Source organism: Aspergillus karnatakaensis (assembly GCF_047715665.1).
Source record: "Aspergillus karnatakaensis strain CBS 102800 unplaced genomic scaffold BJY04scaffold_67, whole genome shotgun sequence".
Taxonomy (NCBI): domain Eukaryota; kingdom Fungi; phylum Ascomycota; class Eurotiomycetes; order Eurotiales; family Aspergillaceae; genus Aspergillus; species Aspergillus karnatakaensis.
The window spans coordinates 29369-47894 of NW_027395779.1; the positions used below are offsets into that span (position 1 = coordinate 29369).

Consider the following 18526-nt stretch of genomic DNA (forward strand, 5'->3'; position numbering starts at 1 on the left):
ATTCAATCCAACCTCTTTCTCTGTCAGACTGTTTGACTTCTTGAAAGACGCCTGCAATGCCAGCAATTGCCCCGCTGGAGCCGCCGAGCTTCGTTCAGGCGCTGCACCTAGAGAAACTCCCAGCTGCCGACGAGCGATACATGAGCACCTTCCCCGCCCTCTCATACGACTACGCCCCCGGCCAGCCTCTAAGCACCAGTCGCTCCTACGGAGGCCACGCATTCGCACAAGCCATCTGGGCCGCGAGCCTGGGCATCCGCGATTCGGGCCTCCGCATCCACGAAGCGAACGGCTACTGGACGGTAGCCGGCTACGCGAACCGACCATTCATCTACGAAGTCAAAACACTATCACTCACACGTTCCTTCGCTCTCCGCGAGGTGATCGCCCGCCAGCCAACAACACCCTCAGATGAGTGCCCGTTCCCGAAATCAGACGGCGACAAGGAACTCGGTCCGGTCGCATTCGCGCTCACCTGCTCCTTCAAGCAAAGAGAGACTGGGCCAGGGTACTGGCTGCACTTCAACGGCAAGAAATACGGCGATATCCTACAGAAAGACCCCAATTCACACCCGCAGCACGTCTACTTCAACGGACCCAACGGGGCCGCTTCAATCAAGCTCGCCGACTTCCCCAGCATCGACATCCGCACGCCCGATTTGCAGGCGTACACTGCCCAAAACCCAGGAACCGCCCACAGACGCCTGCATGTGTATCGTGCGTCGGAACAGTTAGACCTGGATCCAAATCTAATGGCAGGGCTTCATGCATACGTCTCCGACCGGGCGGGGCTGAGCGTCCTGCTGCATGCTTTTGGGACGAGTGACTTGGGGATCTCCGGGAGTCTGAGCCATAAGATTATCTTCCATGTTAGTCCCGAGGAGATGGTTTTGAGTGAGAAGTCGTGGTTTGTTCAGGAGATGTCGAGTAGTCGTGGGGGAGAGGGGAGGGGGGTCATTGATAGCCGCATCTGGAGTCCCTCGGGGGAGTTGGTGGTCACCACCATCCAGGACGCGCTGTTTCGTCAGCCGAAGGCGAAGTTAGTCTAGAAGTTTATATGATAGACATAGAATCATCTTGGTCGCAGATATCCCGTTTCAGTCCATGTGTGGTGTGGAACGAGTGTTCATCCGATGATATATAACCAGCACCATCGTCCATGTTGTCTACCAGAATTGAATGAGAAAAGAGAATACAAGATATAAAAGTGTCTGATGGAACACAATCAAAGGCATTCAGCCATTCGAAGAGTACCACGGACATCAAAAACATCCCCTCCCATCCTGCCCACCAACAGTACACCAAGCCTACACAACAGGAGCATAGAAACTAAATTTCCCATCTGGATCATACCTGCCCTTTAGCTCCTGCAGCCTTTGCAGCCTCCACTCCTCACTCCCATACCACTGACTCGGCGTCTCATCACCATAAGCATAATTCACATACGCGCCCAGCTGCTCCAGCCCGCTAACTTCATGGAGAATCTGACGGAGCTCATTCCCCAGATTCCTTGCCTCCACGTCCCGTTCCGCTCCAGCAGGCGCATAGCTAATCAGGGCCGCAACAAGGAGGGCTCTGTCGCGAAAGGCAAACGCAGTTGATCGGCAGTCTTTAGACTGGACGCCTTGCGTGGGGTAGCCTTCCAAGATGAACAGGGAGGCATTGAATGGGGAGGACCCGCCGATGGCGGCCGCGTAGATGTTGTATGCGGTTCTCAGTGCCAGAGGGTTATACTCGTGTAGATATATTGGAAACCGCGGATTGTTCAGCCCGGCTTTTTGGCATGGTGGGGAGTCGTTGGCGATGCCAGTCCACCCTGCAAGATCGAGGTAGGTACCGGCCTTTGGCTCGATGGACAGTGGGCCGATTTCGTGAAATATTTTGGTATAAGCGGAGTCAGCGGCGGTGACTCCTTGCTGGATGATGTAGAAGAGGATAACGGGGTTCAGAGGGTCAACAACCGGCATGTTGAGCCAGTAGGACCAGTGGATGAGGTCCGGAGACTGGGTCCCATTTCTGAGCAGATACTTGTTAGCTGCTTCATACACAGCCTCCACCTTTTCGCCACTGAATATCATAGTTTCAATAGCCCAGTCGCGGTGCTCGATATCGTAGATCTTGGTGGTGACAGAGGTAACGATACCAAAGTTGTGGCCGGCACCGCCAATCGCCCACCAGAGGTCGGCGTCCGGGTCGATTGTTTGCACACTGCCATCGGCAAGGGCAATCCTGGCTGATACAAACTGATCGGAAATCAAACCATAGTGGCCCTGAAGCCAACCGTGACCCCCTCCGAGAGCAGGTCCAAGATAGCTCACACACTCACAGGCGCCGGTGACCGTGTGTTTTCCGGCTGCCCAGAGAGTGTCTATCAGTTTCTTGGATAGTATGCCGCCACCGATCGTCGCTGTCTTTCCATCATCATGGATGTCAACGGTGTTCAGCTTGCTGAGCAGGATCTCGATGCCGTGGTCCATCTGACCCAAGGTGGTGATTGCCCCGTGCGCACCATTATACACCAGAAAGGGTAGGTTCTTCTTGTTCGCGTACTTCACCTATTGCGCAATCAGGTTGTGTGCTTTCTTCTGGGATGATGCGCACTGACTGTCTCAGCGACATCGCCTTCTGTTCCTGGAACGACAACGATGTTCACCGTGGGGGTTTGAAGGACAGACCATCTGTTAGTCGCAGCGTCAAACTCGCTGGATCCAGGAAAATAGATCTCCGCCGTGTCGGAAAGCACTTCTCCGAACAGTTGGAGCTCAGGGTCATCTCGCGGGCAGAACCCACGGGTCCAGTGAGGGAAGACTGAAATGGTCGAACAATATGAGGTTGTCGCTAACGAGCTCATTACCATGATAACGTTTGATTGAAACAAAAGCATTATCGTTCAGGCTTGAAAGGTGAAGAGGGGATGACAGGTGAGAATGACGCGGCAGTGAGAGGGATTTGTTGCCGGCTCCGAATCTTTGCAGCTGCAGCCTGTCTGTGTAACATTGTTGTTCCCATCAGGGGATTGGGGGGGCTCTTTATTAATGTCGAGAGAGGTAGAGCCTTTCTTATCCTACGTGGAAATGGTTTCAAACCCTAAGAATCGGGCTCCACGAAGAATAACTGGAGTCATGGTCGAGGAGCGGGCCCTAAATCCGGCGTTGACCATTGTTAAATATCAGCACAGCGCGATACCGCACCCTGCTTGGGTGATTTCTCGAGGCCCTAGTGGACTAATATGAGTAAGTTACGCCTTATCTTCCATAGGTCCTCAGAAGTGGTTTTTATGGGCCACTGGCCCAGTCCGAGAATGATGCTGAGTAGAAACTACCCGTCCCCCTTCCCCTTGGGTTGGTCCCTGAAAGCTTCTTTGAAGTATTTCTAGTAGAAGAAGGCTAGGGAGGAACACTAGGATGCCTTTGGCAGAGAACCTCATTGCGTCCAGCGTGTGGGAAGAGTAGGAGTAGAAGAATTGAGAGGTAAAACAGAGAATAAGGCAGTCGCCGGGAGACCCGGCAGACTGAGAAGCCCGTGCCGTATAGGTATCGGTTGAATGACCAGATCCGGGTCTGCAGCTCACTTCTACTCTCCATTCAACAAGGGCTGTGTCATGAAGCATCCCGAATAGATCTCCTGGCTGCTTCAGTGCCGGGTGAAGACGACCCTATGCCTGCTCTCGGATAGTACGGCCGATAATCTGCGCACCATGCTAAAGAGGTGACACATGCCAAGCTCGCGGGATCTTCAGGTTGAGTGTGTAGGAACAGCGGGTTTGTCGTCTCAGCAGGCCTCTCCGATGTCTTCAACCCTGCTTGGGGGTCAGGTGTTGCGTCTTGGTCCTTTCTACAGCGAAGCCCTTAGTCGTTCTCGGAAGATGACGGATATACTGTGGACAGCTGCGTTACCGGGTATTGTTCACTGCTGCTAGGTGCTCCCTATCCGAGCACCGGCAATAATAGTAGTCTATCCCATGCTATGCGTCTTATCCTCTAGAACTACCATGCAGCATTCCATGCTGTTAGATGTAAGTCCCACATAAAGTAGCTTGGGCTAAGATACGCTATATAAATCTCTACGTTGGTTCATATAGTCCTTATCAAAGCATAGTATGTGGTTTGAGGTGATGGTGGTGCTGTCTCTGTAGCTATACTCTCTCTGTTGTTACACGAAAATGGAGCACATCCACGCCCTTCGAGTACAAGTTCAAACCCCGGAGTGATGGCCAAGTCAGCATTACACCACTCACAATACACAAGCTTATCGAGAATTACACACCTCTAGGACGGGCTAATATGCTCAGTCTTCGAAAAGCGTAAAGTACAGACAGTATAAAGCCAGCCACAGACTGCGCAATCAGATACAGTCAAGCACAACAGCCTCCTGTTTCCAATTTAAGAGCCCTCCAGATAGCAGACAACATGCCCAATTGGCCTGACGTCCCCATCAAGCCCGCAATAGGGGTATCCTTCTACACACCAGCTCAACACCCCGTCGCAGGAACAGCCCGAAACCCCCAAACAAGCGGAAAGGCCATACCAAAGATCTTTCAACCTCTCACCATCCGAGGTCTCACATTCCATAATCGCCTTGCAGTTTGTTTACTCCGTACCCATGCATCCTACAACAGCCCAGCTAACCACCCCAACTCAGCTGTCCCCAATGTGCCAATACAGCGCCGAAGACGGCCACATGACGCCCTGGCACCTAGCACCTAGCACACTACGGCAACATTGCCCAACGCGGCCCAGGCATGATGCTCATCGAAGCAACCGCAGTTCTTCCCGAAGGCCGAATCACACCCGGCTGTGTCGGATTATGAAAAGATTCCCAAATCAACCCAATAAGGCAGGTAATTGAGCTAGCCCATAGCCAAGGCCAGAAGATCGGGATCCAACTCGCCCACGCAGGACGAAAGGCTTCAACAACTGCACCCTGGGTTGGCGGTGGCATCGCTACCAATGCAGTAGGCGGCTGGGTGGATAACGTCAAGGGACCCAGCGCAATCCCGTTCTTGGCTGGGGACGATGGCACTATGCCGCATGCTATGACGGAGCAGGATATACGGGAGTTGAAGAGTGCTTGGGTAGCTGCTACGCGGCGTGCCTTGGCTGCGGGGGCGGATTTCATTGAGATCCATGCTGCACATGGATATTTACCTTCCTCGTTCCTCAGCCCTGCTTCGAATGCCCGGGACGATCAATACGGAGCGTGCTTCGACAACCGCATTCGGTTGCCGCTGGGAATCGCTCAATTAACCCGTGACACTGTCGGTCCGGAGATGCCTGTGTTTCTGCGCGTGTCCGCAACAGACTGGGATCCCTCAAGCCGACCAGGGTGGAAAGGCGAAGACACAGTCCGATTCGCGCAGCTTTAGCAGACCAAGGCACTATTGATTTGATCGATATTAGCAGCGGCGGCATGGTCGACTCGCAGAAAATCACCGCCGGCCCGGCGTTCCAGGTCCCATTCGCTGCTGCAGTCAAGAAGGCTGTCGGGGACCGTCTTCACGTGGCGGCAGTTGGAATGATCAACAATGGGGTCTTGGGTGAGAAGGTTCTGCAGGAGGGGCTGAATGTTGTCATGGTGGGACGCAGCTTCCAGCGGGATACGGGGCTCGCGTGGAGGTTTGCGAGGGACTTGGATGTGGAGATCGCGATGGCTTGTCAGATACGGTGGGGGTTTACGCGGTTTAGGAATGCGTCGGAGTTTATTCTGCCGAATTCAATGAAGGCGTCGTTTTATTACTGACGTTGTCGTTGTCGGATTATGAGATGTATAATGACTGCGAGTGGGTATGTAGTGTTAGATGCTAGACCAACACAGTGTGAGATAATTCCAGTCTGACCTCTTCTCTCAACTGGGGACTTAAGTCGGACACGGACAGCTTAAGCAACTGACTACATGATGTCTTTTCACCGGTTCCCTTGCTAGCACTACCTGACATTATTGCGAATATGTGCTGTGGACTCCACCCGGAACGTTATGATATAGATCGAGCCTGGAGACAGAGACACTGGCACTTTTTAATCGCTCCGGGTGATAGCAGGAGGTACTATGGGCTGGTGATAGAACAGGGCGTGTAGCATAGTCGACAATACGGTTTGATATTGTCTTAGAAGAAATCTCCGTTTGCCCTAATAGCTATACCGGGGGTCTAGCAAGGACGCCCGGCCAGCGAAGTTTTGCTTTTCGAATCCCCAGCTACGGATGATAGCACAATACCTACAATTCGTGATGTAATCTACATGCGCAACAAGCCACCGCGAGCTATTATAGTATCAGGAAGTCGAGCTCCTCGGCACTATATTCGCTGTTGATAACCGCGGTAACCATTCGCAGACCCCAATAGCAAAGCAACATCACCAACCAATAGCAAAACTGACAGCAAGAATTAGGAGCACGGGTCACTATCAGCCGTGTCAGACCTTCCGACAACAAAGCGAATGAGCGTGTTCGGAGTCCGCAACCGGTAACTTTACGGAGACCCCGTCCGCCAACACACACAGATCATACCACTAGTGCGTGCCACTCCGGCTATGAAAGCCGAGACCAGTGACTGGTTGGAATCTTGGCCTCCTCTTCAGAGGTTATGAGCAGGGACCGTTGTTGGGATATCAGTACAAGCACACTATTCGCCGCTCAATGTTGTTTGTGAAGTGGTCCAGCTATTGGCATAGCGGTAATGTCGAACATTCCATCTGTTCAATCTCACCGAGGCCGAGTTTTCTGTGACGCAATGATCGCTGGTACATTGCCATGGCGTCTCGAACTGATGGATATAAAACTCAGAACTCGGTCTGAAGCTCCACAGCTGTAAGTCTCCGAGTCACCTCCTTCTACACCTAATATGCCATCCAATCCGCATGAGAGAACTCTTGCTCCTACACCCGGGCAGAAGGCTTACTTTACTGAAAGTGCACTGCATCCCCGCGCTACAAAGGCGTCTACTGCTTGCATTCAGTGTCGGAAACGGAGGTCAAAGGTAGCTTTTCAACCCATGATACTATGAAGTAACTATTAAAACCTACAGTGTACCGGAGATATACCCTGTGATGCCTGTCGTCATCAAGGTACGAATTGCGTTCGCGATGAAGAACTCGACGGTCGGCGGAAGATTGGAGTCAAACGCAAGGTTGAATTGTTGGAGCAGGAAATCACACGGCTAAGGCTGGATAAAATGCTACTCGATAGGATGCTCCGAATAATTCGAGAATCGAGTATTGAGGAGGTCGACCATCTTCTGAGGTTAATTCAAAGAACCACCTCGCTCGACACGCTCCGGTCTCATCTATGCGAAGATCAGGGACAGAAGCCCTCCGCGAAGCAAGGGCTTGCGGATCCCATGTCATCGCCTGAAAGCATGCAGAGGCGCACAGCGGACTTGGACCCTCGCCAAGGAATGGATTGGAGTTATAGTGACTTTCTAGCGGGGTATTCGGGCGAAGAACCTAGCTATCATCCACACTATGGAGGTTGAAACGGTCCGCGTATGCTTTAATCAGCCGTTATGAGAGAAACATCACCCCTCGATTCAGTAACGCCTCATCCTGGGCGGGAGTTAAGTGATCTCTTAGTGAGGACCCAAATTCATCAGCTAGACTAAAAATCACCGTAATGGTCGAAGAGTAGTGATCATTTCAGCCAATCATATCGACTATACAGCCGGAGTTGAAATCCCCGCAGAATCATTGGTCAACTCCTAGAGACTCCGTCCCCGACTTCCAAAACACAGCCTGTTCTTGCGGATTCGCGTATGTATTATTGCTCAATGTAACCTTGCTGCTCACAAATAGGGCCATGGTGCATGCCAAGTGAGATGTGTATGGCGACTGTAGGTCAAGGATTGATAACAGCAAGAGAAACCCTCAATTTACCGGTCTTTTGATCTGGCCCGAAGGTGTGGAAATTATATGGATTGATGTGTCTGAGGAATATGTGGTCATACGGCATAGAAATGCTTTTTATTCATGTTACTGTCTGGGTCCTGTAGGCGGGGGGCCCTGCCCCGTGCCAGCCAGAGCGGGACCAGGACCCAGATATAACTGACGAACCAGTGATAATAACAAAAATAACACTTCCACAACGTATTAAAAAGGAGAGGACGAATGAACAGGTACCAGACGCTTTGACCGACTGCATGTGGAAATCCAGTTTATCTCCTTTGGCCACCGAATGCGCCCGGTATCCGCTCCTGCTCCCCTGAATCTTCACCATCACCACTTAGCGCCCTCACGCTCTGCACAATCCGGCGAAGGAGCTCCTCAAGTTCCCTTCGATAAGGGTGTTTATGATTAAGCATCACTTGAAGCTGCATCGGCTCTGCTGTTTGGTGCCTGGTTGATTCTATCGTCCTGTCATTCAGGTCCTTCGTTTCCTCGTAAAATGGCACGAGTATAAACAAGAACCGCGCAGCGCCAGCATTACCCTCGCTACAATATTTCAGAACAGTAAGGCAGGACTCAATGTATCCTCGGTTAGTAGTCATTCGAGCGCCGTGGTCAAAGCTGTTCGTGCACTGGCACTGGCTGATCAGCAGCGCTATGCATGCATGGAAGGATGCATGGCTGTAGCACGTCAGCGTAACAGGTCGATAGGGTATGAAGTGTCGTGACTGACATTGAAATCCAGGACTGGATAAAACCACCCTCATCCTTGTAGATCACGGAGATGATGTGAGCGAGCTGCTGGGTAAAGGCTAAGTATTTATCCCGAGCATGCCCCGCCAGTTCTAGAAGCTCATTAAGAGGCTTTATATGTATGAACCGCCCATAAAAGACTACTTGAGCCTCCAGATAGATCATGTGCAACATCAAAACAAACCTCCTGTTCGTAGGTTCTATTTCGTTGTCCTCGGTGAGCAAGACTTGCAACTGGAGGGCATCTGGAAGCTCTCGGCGCCATGAATCTAGAATGTCTGATCTGTTCTCCATGTCTTCCCAGCGCAAGAAACGGGGATCCCCCAGTCTTAAGTGGACATTGGCAGCGAGAACTGCAATCTTATTAAAGTGGAATTGAATCGTCGCTGCACTGAGAACCCCGGTTCTAATGACACCCTCGCCCTCGAAGGCAGCAGGGTTTGGATGCTTGAGATATTAGTTGAATCGGGGTATATGGCCAAACAAAAACTGACTGATTGAATACGATCGACCATCGGGAGTGGCCAAGTCTTGAGATTAACGCTCAGCCAGCTAACGGCGTGTCAATACAGTTTGCCGCGGCATGACGCTGGGGGTCACATCCCGGGGTGTTGCTTACCTATCGAGGGTTATCAGGGTCTGCAGTAGCCTCCCTGGCTGCAGGTCGTCATTATTCTGGTTCGTCTCGGTTGTTGTCGGAGGCAAGATCCGTCGACATGATGATAAGCCACTTTCTAAAGTACATATCGAGGTCAAGGTTGTGAATAGCAAATCAAGACGAAGTGGAAAGTACCTATCAGAGCTCGAGAGCTCTTGGGATTTGTCAAAATCAGGCAGGTTACCAGGCAAATGATGGCTCTGATCCCTTTTCTCGAGTCATTGTCAAAGCTATCACAAAGCAGAAGTAATGCGCGTCTGAAAAAGATGTCCCTGCATGAGACAAGGATCTCAACTCCGTCATACTGGCAGCCAACAGCGGCGACAGCACACAGCTCACAGACGCTCTCAGCATCTGGATTATTATCATGGTACACATTGTCTACCAGTGCCTGTAATGCTTCACGGGTGTCAACGTAGATTATAGTGCCAATACATGCAAAGAACGAAGATATTGCCTGGGCGGTGATTTGCTCCGTGGGTATCCAGCCAAAGGCCGTATCATATTGTTGTAACGCATGCTTTTCTCTTGATTCTCCGCCCGAGCGCTGGCCACCAGTGGTCGTCAGGGTGCTCCGGACATCTCGAACTGGACGCTTACCCAGCGGATCGACTGGAGGGGACCGAGGGTGGTCAGCTGGCGAACGGCTGCTAGAAGGTTGCATTTCCGAAATGGTACTCTCCAGTTCCTTGATCTTTGTATCCAGCTCCTGAATGCGTGTTGTTAGGCCGGATCTCAGCCGCCCGTCGTATTCTGGATATATGCATGTTCTGCCGCGGCTGATGCACACAAGACACGACGGCCGGGTTCCATCACACTAGGACACCACCTTAGCTTGGTTTTCATGACTCGAAATCTGCCGGTCACCAACTCTTGATCTCTTTTCTCGGCATGAATTGCATGCCAATCGGGTTCTCCTGCGCTTGGCGACTGGTATGCGAGACCCTCCACCCCCACCAGAGCCACCTGGTGGGGGTGGCCCTGCTGCAGGTGCTAGGTCTTTCGGAAGGATATGTGGAACAGACAGCATTGCACCTGCGAAATTTAACGAACAATATTCGCTTAGGAGAATAAACAAGAAGTCCTCGTGTGGCTGGTAGCTTGATGCAGCTCCGAGGTATTATATAAGACCATTGTTTTTCTAAAGCATCTTCGCTTCATAGGAGACTAGCTATCGTACGACAAGATAGCATCAAGCCACAAGGGAAACCCCGCTATTGCCGTGAGAATCAAACCTCAGTCTGCAGTTAGAGATCATATCATTAATGCTATGATTGGGCTTCCGGTCGGTGACAGTTGCGAAGTAGAGATTCATGCACGACTTTGAAACCAAGCTCAATCCGATCTCGAGGAGGGCGTGTCAAAACTCCCATGAAGAGAGAAACCAGCGCTATCGGGCTCCATGTGGCAAGAATAAGCAGCATAAGTGTACAGCACTACTCCAGCCGTACAAAATCAAAGGACGAATATTCCGTAATTCTTGAACAGGCTCAGCCATGTCGGTTTTTGTGATTCAGCGTTGTTTCCCCTCCCTGTTGCTTCGTACTGGATCATCCGGCCACCGAATGCAATCCCTTGAATACCGGTCTTGGGAGTCCTTCTTGCCTCCACACTAACCAATTGCATTGGTGGCTAATCTTGTAGCTCCCTAACCCGGAGTAGCCTGCTTTTGATTGAATATCTTGATTCGCTTGTCAGAAACTAGCGGAAATCTTACATCACACAATGCACCTCGTCAGGCCAATAAGAAGGGACCAGCTGTCCAGATGCTAGCACATGAGCTACCTCAAACTCCTGTGCGACTTGACCAGTCGATTCCTCAAGCGCGGGTCTTAAAGGACTGGGCTCTCCCACAAGGTGCCGTGAAGAGATAGCTCTTGGGGGGATTTACTGACATTATCATACTAGGACAGTGGAAGTAAAATTCCTCGATTTTGGGACGAAAGTTGAAGCGCTTTCGGAGTGAGCGACAAAACAAATCTTCTTTGGCGGCCGAAGAAAGACTGTTTTGACTTTGAAGATGGGGGATCTATTCTAGAATTATACAGCGGGCCCTTGCGTCCGCGCGAAAGGGATTTTACTACTAGTGATGTATTAACAATGGTCTGCAGTTCCAGCACAATCAAACAAGAGAATCCATGGACTCTGAAAGAGAAGTTTGTACTAACTGCCAACCTTCATGTACATGCTACAGCGATTAGGTTATCTTGCTGCCAAAACATTCTCAGGGTACCAGATGCTTGCCAATTGATGTTTTTAGCCCATCCCTGTGCATTGTCGTTTGCATGCATGTCCTTCTTCGATAAGGGGGGAATCAACGACTTACCCATAACATAGATCAGCCATAGTCATCAACCTCTAGGGTTCAATTCTGTCAGGGGGGCCTAGCGACACGTGCTGAAACTTCAAAGTTTACCTGTAATAACAAATTAGGTAGATCGTAGCACCAACAGAATAAAGGCCATGTGATTCTGGAAGAAGGCTGCAAACTATAAGACTCACTATTTATAGCTCTAGCCTGCCACCCGCATTATCTGTTCTGCTTGATGAGTTATTAATACCACGACTCGGAACAAAAATAAAGACATTCGTAGCAGCATTCCAGCTGGCAGGCTAGCTAACAACGAGCAACCAGAAACCATCAAAGCTAAAGGGCACGGAGACAGCAAAGTAAACCCAGAACCTTGGTTTTCCGGGGGCAAAGTCGTCAGTCATACTAAAGAGCGTGGACATATACGACAAAGGCAATGTATGTCAGCCGCCTTATATTGACGGACTCTGCGACTGACCGGCGGGAATCGTGAAGCTGGGCGAGTGTCGTCACATTGGGTATGGTTCGTTCGAGTAATCGCCCGTATTGATCGATTTGTGAATAGGTCGGTGACGTCACTTGTGTGAGGTGAGGTCGATCACGTCGTCATTCTCATTGTTCAACACTAATTCGCTGCTCCGGGTGGGGAATTCATAGTATGACAAGTATCGAGCCATGACTTGAGTGTACAGCATCCATCCACCGACTATCACACGGAGGGGATGATAGGCTAGATGAAGAAGAGCCCCGTTGCAAACCCCTGGTACAGGGTGTTCAACTGAATAGTAGTCAACCAGCATGTCTAAGAAAGTTCTGGAAGATTGCTGGCCTTTGCTTTGAGACTGCGAGGACTCAAAGATAAAATAAGGAACAGGCTTCCGGATCCCTTCTATCATCTCCAGAGGGACTTTGATAGATCCGGCAAGGCGAAACGGGGGCGTATCTGACGGTACAGGAAGCTCCAGGGTTGTAGGGTCAACAACGAGAGCTCTGTCAGTTCCGCCGAGGTGGTCCGCGGTACTTGAAACTCACCAATTGACGATTGATAAAACGTCTTGACGAAGATGGAACAGCAAGAACGCACAAGTGCCAGTGGCCAATCAGACAGCGCTGGAAGACGTCGTACAGCACGAAGCACATTTCCATGACTCACAAGGCTCCAGCTGCAGTTGCGGAAATCCTCAACCAGGCCAAGATCAACAACTCGCTGATAATGTAGATGACAGAAATTCTGCTGCTTGATGAGCTGAGAGATCACCAGCGCGGTTGAAGGGGGTGCTGGCGTGTTTTCAAAATCCCATATTTGGTTTCAACATGGTTCCTGCACCACAAGGGATTTCTTTTTTTTGTCCAAGAGGAGGGAAAAAGCAAAAGCCTTGGTCGGGCACCAATACGTTCCCTGTCATCACAGCCTGTGACCCGGTAGGACACCTGGGTATAGTGGCAGCCTCGCCCTGCATCACGTCACTTTGCATTATTTGGTCAACAGCTGATCAAGAATAAGTAGACATTGTCTCATCACAGCCCACAAAACTGATTCTTAGCACACAGGGCAGGTTGCTCAGCCTCGCCCTGCACCACATGGGTTTGCTTTTTCGTGGCGCTCGGATCAATTAGAAGAGTATGGGGTTCAACTCTAAAGCCCTCCTCTCTTTTTCCCCAGACACTCCTCTGCTCTGTCACCACTACACTTTCAGCTCAATGAGCAACATGCAAGAATACAAGGTCATAGAGAGTTTTGTACTTAACTACAAGAAGATTGAGCACCAGGCCTACGAAGAGTTAACGAAGTATGTGGACGATATTTTACGCAGGGAATTAGACAGAGAAACATCACCTATGAGATCTACAACAGGGGCAACAAGAGTTTCGCAAACGGGGATGCAAGGAATCCGAACTCGGTCAGAAGAACGATTATACGACGTCAGAAGCAACAAGGTCAGCAATACGACACTGCAGAGGCTATCCAGAAGGCTATGCATAACCTTTCGGGTCTGTGGGTTGCTCTGTACTATCCGAATGACTCTGAAAAGGCGGAGGAATTGAACCAAGAACGGTTTTCCCAAGCATAAGAGTCCCAAGACTGGCCCGATCGGACTTTGGGCCCGTGTCGCTACCAGAGTCTGGATGCCGACGCAAGCGAGGTCTCTGGCAGAGGCAGTCGATTCCCCTGTTACTTTGCTCGACAATACCGACTCAGATTGAACACTGGGGATATCACAAAAGACTCCATGGAAGGCAGGAGGTTCGAAATCCAGCTGATGTCGCTCTTGATGCATGCCTAGTCAAAGATGCATCATGAGCTTGTTTATAACCCAAGCCTGGACACCCGGCAATCGACAGAGATGATGAGCGCCTGATTGGTATTTCCAGCAGTATAATCAAAACTGGCGAGCCCACATCCGACGAGTCCAGCAGGTGCTCTAAGTGCCTGGGTTTTGAAAAGCTGGCTGCATATATTGAGCGCCCGAACAACTTGAATAGTCCTTAGAATTCGAACTTTTACAAACAGAAGAGCTTAACCTAGTCAGAGAGACTGCGTGATGATGTCTCTCCAACCCGCGTCAATTTATCAAATTACGTACTCAGCAATGCATCTATGAGCTTCACCCAGCTTTCCTCATGGTACTAAACATCAGACGCCTCATAAGACTTCTACTGTCACGATCAAAAGCCCGTAAAGAGCCTGGTGGAAGACCATAGATGCGGGCATGAGTTGTGCGCGAAACCTGAGGGCGAGCGGGCTTAACATGGCATCCTCGTGTAATCTACAACTCCCTCCAAGGCATTTATGTTCACATAGCCAGGAGAACAATAGAATTAGCTTTTTGTTTCTCACGAGAGTTGCACTCCAAGTGGTCACCCGCCAAGTCGCCTAACCAGAAAAGTAATGCTCCGGCGGACAGTAACATCACCTTTACATACGACTCTATCTCCAAGCGTTATGAACTATTATGGTAGCCTGGATAATCAGCATGGCTGCTGGACTTGTTCTAGGTTCACAACAATCACCGCGATTAGGTAGAAATCATCATCAAACATACATCCTTGAACAATGCAGTGTTAGTAACCGATCACAAACACGATAGACCAATCACGGCTAAATATATATAACATGAACGAGGGGCCAAGGCCGCGGTTCCACAGGCAATCACCCTGTAAATCACATCCACTACTATCATGCAGCGACCAGGGCTTGAGAAGCATAGCCAATCCTGCACCTGCAGGATTGAGTCTATTAACAAAACACGGCGAATTCCAAATTTCGAGATATAAGACCTCTTGAGAGGAAAGGTATCGTGTCCGATGGGTGACCTATTCGGTATGCTCTAGATCTTGTGATTTGGCGCTTGAGGTCTTTTGGCTAATTCTACAGAATCTTCCGAGTAACCACGAGCCGTGGTGGGGGCTACAATAGAAGGTCAAGACAGTGACCAGCTCTCGCGGTGTAAGCATCGACACAGTGGTCACCACAAGGTGAGACCCGATGACTGGGTCAGTAAGTGCAAGTACTACATAAATAAGGGGACACAAGCAAGTCAACCGAATTCCAATCGATTTAAGCGGATCCAGACTATCAAGATCCAGGGGGTATTATTACTAGTCATCAAATATATACACGAAGAGAAAAAAAGAAGACAAAAGCCACACTCATGTTCATTTCACGTGCCACGAACAGCCACTCCAAGACAGCAAGAGAAGAATTTAGACAAACTCCTGCGCCTGCAGCGTCTCAGCCGAGTCGGTCGATGACCGTCGCTTCTTGACAAACTTGGGCCACGTGTTGGTGAGAACAAGGTACTTGATGCTGTGCTCGGCGTCGTCGAAGACTGTAGCCCCAAAGCCGGGAGGAACGTCGCCGACGTACTCGGCGCGGTTTTTGATGGCGGCGATGGAGCTCTCGGAGAACTCGGAGTATGTAGGCGAGGGCATGCCGGTGGTAAAGGGAGTGGCAGGGTCGGATTTCTCGCCGGACTGGTCACCGTACATGATGCGGGCGGCAGATTCGAAGACGTTGTCGAGCTTCTTGAGATCCTGGGACGAGATGTTGACAGGGAACTCGGCGTGGCGGACACTAATGAACTCGGCGTAGATGTAGAGGGCACGGTTGAAGGACTCGCGGATCTGCTCGCGGGCACTGTCGTCAGGGGCACCGGTGCTGTCGATCATGGCCTTGGGGAGGGCGTTCTTCCATTCGGCGACGCTAGTGAGGAAGGCAACGTTCTCTCCGGAGAAATCATTGAGGGCGGAGAACTTCTGGAGGGGAGTCGGGTTGCGCTCCAGGACGTACTCGAGGGCGCTCATGTTCAGGATACTCTCGCGGGCACTGCTGTCGCTGAGCACGGACTCGTTGTTGGACTTCCATCCGGACATCATGGACTCGACCATGGTTTGAGCAGAGCCGAGAGACTTGTTATCAGAGTTGGAACCCTTGGTTCGGGCCTCCCACTGCTTGATGGCATCGAGGGTCTCCTGACGGAGGGTCTGGTGGCGGTAGACCTCCCAACAGGGAAGGAAGACTGTGAAGATTTCGATGATCCAGATGGACAGGCAGACCCTGACGAAGTTAGAACACGATGGAAGCGAGTGTAGCTGGATGGCTTACCATTGAGGGGGAATCCAATATTTGTTGACGGCTTCCATGGCAGGAACGTAGAGGCCAATAAGCCACAAGGGGGTAGCATGAAGACTGCTAGACGTTAGAAATAATTTATTCCAAGTAGATGCGGTACATACCTTGCGAGACAGCAGCCAATGGTCTGCACGCGCCAGCCCTGGGTGTCACGGATATGGCGAGACTTCCACAGGATCATGGGAGCGGCGATCCATGACCAGAAGAACTGCCAGAAGACACCAGGCCACCATTCCCAGCCACGACCCTGTTCCGTCTTGATGGCCATCTCGGTGCCGTGTACCTCTGTGCCGGGGATACCGAAGGAGGGATGGAACTTGCGGGAAATGACCCACATGAGGACGGTGAGAAAGATCTAGGAAGTGTTAGCATATGCATATAATGAAAAGGGACTAATATGGGACTTACCTGGACGAACATGGCAATACCAACAAGGATGATGGTCTTCATGGTGTACTCAAGACCCTGGAAGCGTCCGATGATACCGCTGCGGCGACGCTTGGTATCCGGAGTCGAGTCGATGAGGAAGCTGTATTTGGCATATTTCTTCTGCAGCTTGGCGACGTGAAGGAAGTGACTGTTGGAGGCGTGGAAGAGGGCGATACCACAAGGCAGGTAGGTGCCCATGATCCAGTACTGAGCATCACCGGGCATGAGAGGGCCAATCATTGTCCCCCACTGAACAGAAAACCAGTACAAATGAAGCAGCACGATGGCTGAAAGCGAAAGACCGAGGCTGCGGACCCTGAGGATGGGCATATTCCGGCGGGTGATGAGGAAGGCCATGCCGGCCGCTACAAGGAGCGTCCAGACACATCCAAAGGTGGCCCACCAGATGCTGACGGCAGAGTATACAGCCTCCGGCTTGGTGTCGGCGGTGATTCCCAGCTCCGACCCCATGGCGACGACTACTGAAAAAAGGGCTGAAGGAAAGTGATAAAGTTAGGTAGCGCTTGTCAGGGGAACGGCGATCGGTTCGGTCGTCGTCGTCGTCGTAGTCGGGATAGTGATTGTAAGGAACTCCAGGATTAAGAGAGAGAACGAGTCCAAAGAGCAGGACCAAGCGTCAGTTCGAAGGGGCAGGCAGCGGGCTTAAGAAGGAGGTGAGCTGCCACCGTTCTCCGTAGCGCGTACCGCATGGCCGGGATTAGATCGTGGACGTGGAGGACCACGATCAATCCTAAGGCTGATCGGCAGGACTATCAATGCTCTGAGCCTGCAGCTGCCGAATTTTCAAAGAGAATTTAGCTCCAAGCGCGATAGATCGAGCAGGACTGGATCAGACATCCATCCCGTGGTGATATCAACGCAGCCCTCGATCCGCAGCACTATCTGTTCAGGAATCCTCTGTAGATCGGATCTCATGGCGTGATTCGTGAAGGAAGAGCTGACGCACGATCAAAACAAAAAACTCGCTCGTGGGTATAAAATCTCGATCTGCAGCGCTATTGAAGGAGGAACTCTCCGATTCGGCTGCCTGTCCTTAGGGACTCCACCAGAAAAATCCTGACGGAATCTGGACTATCGAATGAAAGCAAACAGTTCCAAGGATGCTGCCGCTGCGCCCACGATGTCTCGAACTTGGCATCACGTTCTGTGTCTTGGTGGGGGTTGTTCCATGCTCTGGATGGCCAGAGTAGCTTTGAAGCCTCTGATGGCAGCAAGCTCTTCCTGCGAAGGGAAGGTCCAACTAGACGGGCCTTTCCCGCTCGCGATCACCAGGGGTAATTTCGCTAGCCTCGCGACAGCTCCCCAAGTGGGCCTGTTGGGTCTTTGGGTACCTGTGATTCTCCCAATTCCCCGGATTGCTGCACCTGCATGCCAACACAACAGGACAGAGTCAGAGCCTTCGCCACAAACAAACCAAAGTACTCTGCTTCTTGAGCCATGGTTCTGCTTCTCGGGCGCTGCCGTTTGCCGCTCCCAAGATTGCTCTCGAATGTTGCGCAGAGGCATCGAATCCAGTTCTCTCAGCGCCGCCACTGAAGGCTGAAAGACTCCAACCAGTCGCACCTCGGTTTCAGCATCTCAAATCACAGTCAGTCACAGTGACTCAGTTGCGGCAGGTGCCTGACTCTGACTCTTGGAACTGGAACAATAGCGCACCGGTCCAGTGTCCACCCACTCTTAAACTTCGATAGTCCACACCTTCACAAGCAACCTGTTGCAACGCAACGGCCCTGCTGAATCTGATTAGATGAGCCTCCTCCTCCCATCACGCTCTATTGCCGCCGAACGATCCTGTAGAATCCATGGGGCCGGATTGGCCGCTATTGACGCGTCGAGACTCGAGTGAC

At 51.3% G+C, this 18526-nt stretch overlaps 6 protein-coding genes across 6 annotated transcripts; 3 read left to right on the forward strand and 3 right to left on the reverse strand.

The window, feature by feature from the left end:
- Nucleotides 1–30: 30 nt before the first annotated feature.
- On the forward strand, nucleotides 31–1049 carry BJY04DRAFT_231586 (acyl-CoA thioesterase; the record flags this gene model as incomplete). Its single annotated transcript, XM_073719569.1, has 1 exon — nucleotides 31–1049. Exon 1 carries the CDS (start codon nucleotides 57–59, stop codon nucleotides 1047–1049), a length of 993 nt encoding a protein of 330 aa, XP_073566223.1. The 5' UTR covers nucleotides 31–56.
- A 258-nt stretch (nucleotides 1050–1307) lies between these two features.
- Nucleotides 1308–3160, reverse strand: BJY04DRAFT_231588 (putative FAD-dependent oxygenase; the record flags this gene model as incomplete). The annotated part of the gene is made up of 3 exons (XM_073719570.1): nucleotides 1308–2555; nucleotides 2606–2808; nucleotides 3106–3160. The coding sequence occupies 3 exons, from the start codon at nucleotides 3158–3160 to the stop codon at nucleotides 1308–1310; spliced, it is 1506 nt and encodes a 501-aa protein (XP_073566224.1).
- A 1249-nt stretch (nucleotides 3161–4409) lies between these two features.
- BJY04DRAFT_231590 (NADH-dependent flavin oxidoreductase) lies at nucleotides 4410–5784 on the forward strand (the record flags this gene model as incomplete). The annotated part of the gene is made up of 4 exons (XM_073719571.1): nucleotides 4410–4583; nucleotides 4700–4798; nucleotides 4841–5344; nucleotides 5425–5784. The coding sequence occupies 4 exons, from the start codon at nucleotides 4410–4412 to the stop codon at nucleotides 5737–5739; spliced, it is 1092 nt and encodes a 363-aa protein (XP_073566225.1). The 3' UTR covers nucleotides 5740–5784.
- A 997-nt stretch (nucleotides 5785–6781) lies between these two features.
- Nucleotides 6782–7666, forward strand: BJY04DRAFT_199911 (Zn(II)2Cys6 transcription factor domain-containing protein). Its single transcript, XM_073712847.1, has 2 exons — nucleotides 6782–6973; nucleotides 7022–7666. Exons 1-2 carry the CDS (start codon nucleotides 6839–6841, stop codon nucleotides 7466–7468), a joined length of 582 nt encoding a protein of 193 aa, XP_073566226.1. The 5' UTR covers nucleotides 6782–6838; the 3' UTR covers nucleotides 7469–7666.
- A 222-nt stretch (nucleotides 7667–7888) lies between these two features.
- On the reverse strand, nucleotides 7889–10392 carry BJY04DRAFT_199914 (uncharacterized protein). The gene is made up of 6 exons (XM_073712848.1): nucleotides 10157–10392; nucleotides 9421–10102; nucleotides 9247–9361; nucleotides 9122–9179; nucleotides 8608–9074; nucleotides 7889–8555 (listed from the first exon to the last, which is right to left on the reverse strand). Exons 1-6 carry the CDS (start codon nucleotides 10313–10315, stop codon nucleotides 8144–8146), a joined length of 1893 nt encoding a protein of 630 aa, XP_073566227.1. The 5' UTR covers nucleotides 10316–10392; the 3' UTR covers nucleotides 7889–8143.
- A 4647-nt stretch (nucleotides 10393–15039) lies between these two features.
- BJY04DRAFT_142271 (uncharacterized protein) lies at nucleotides 15040–17281 on the reverse strand. The gene is made up of 4 exons (XM_073708699.1): nucleotides 16638–17281; nucleotides 16334–16584; nucleotides 16203–16286; nucleotides 15040–16154 (listed from the first exon to the last, which is right to left on the reverse strand). Exons 1-4 carry the CDS (start codon nucleotides 17127–17129, stop codon nucleotides 15302–15304), a joined length of 1680 nt encoding a protein of 559 aa, XP_073566228.1. The 5' UTR covers nucleotides 17130–17281; the 3' UTR covers nucleotides 15040–15301.
- Between the last annotated feature and the right edge of the window lie 1245 nt (nucleotides 17282–18526).

What these genes read in the sequence shown, in the direction of transcription:
- BJY04DRAFT_199911 (XM_073712847.1), top strand. Translation starts at nt 6,839, where the DNA reads ATGCCATCCAATCCGCATGAGAGAACTCTTGCTCCTACACCCGGGCAG. An exon ending in GTCGGAAACGGAGGTCAAAG is followed by an intron (nt 6,974 to 7,021) that starts GTAGCTTTTCAA and finishes TAAAACCTACAG; the next exon opens with TGTACCGGAGATATACCCTG.
- BJY04DRAFT_199914 (XM_073712848.1), bottom strand. Translation starts at nt 10,315, where the DNA reads ATGCTGTCTGTTCCACATATCCTTCCGAAAGACCTAGCACCTGCAGCA. An exon ending in TGGTCGATCGTATTCAATCA is followed by an intron (nt 9,075 to 9,121) that starts GTCAGTTTTTGT and finishes TAATATCTCAAG; the next exon opens with CATCCAAACCCTGCTGCCTT. An exon ending in ATCCAGTCCTGGATTTCAAT is followed by an intron (nt 8,556 to 8,607) that starts GTCAGTCACGAC and finishes GACGTGCTACAG; the next exon opens with CCATGCATCCTTCCATGCAT.
- BJY04DRAFT_142271 (XM_073708699.1), bottom strand. Translation starts at nt 17,129, where the DNA reads ATGGGGTCGGAGCTGGGAATCACCGCCGACACCAAGCCGGAGGCTGTA. An exon ending in ATTGGCTGCTGTCTCGCAAG is followed by an intron (nt 16,287 to 16,333) that starts GTATGTACCGCA and finishes AACGTCTAGCAG; the next exon opens with TCTTCATGCTACCCCCTTGT. An exon ending in TATTGGATTCCCCCTCAATG is followed by an intron (nt 16,155 to 16,202) that starts GTAAGCCATCCA and finishes TAACTTCGTCAG; the next exon opens with GGTCTGCCTGTCCATCTGGA.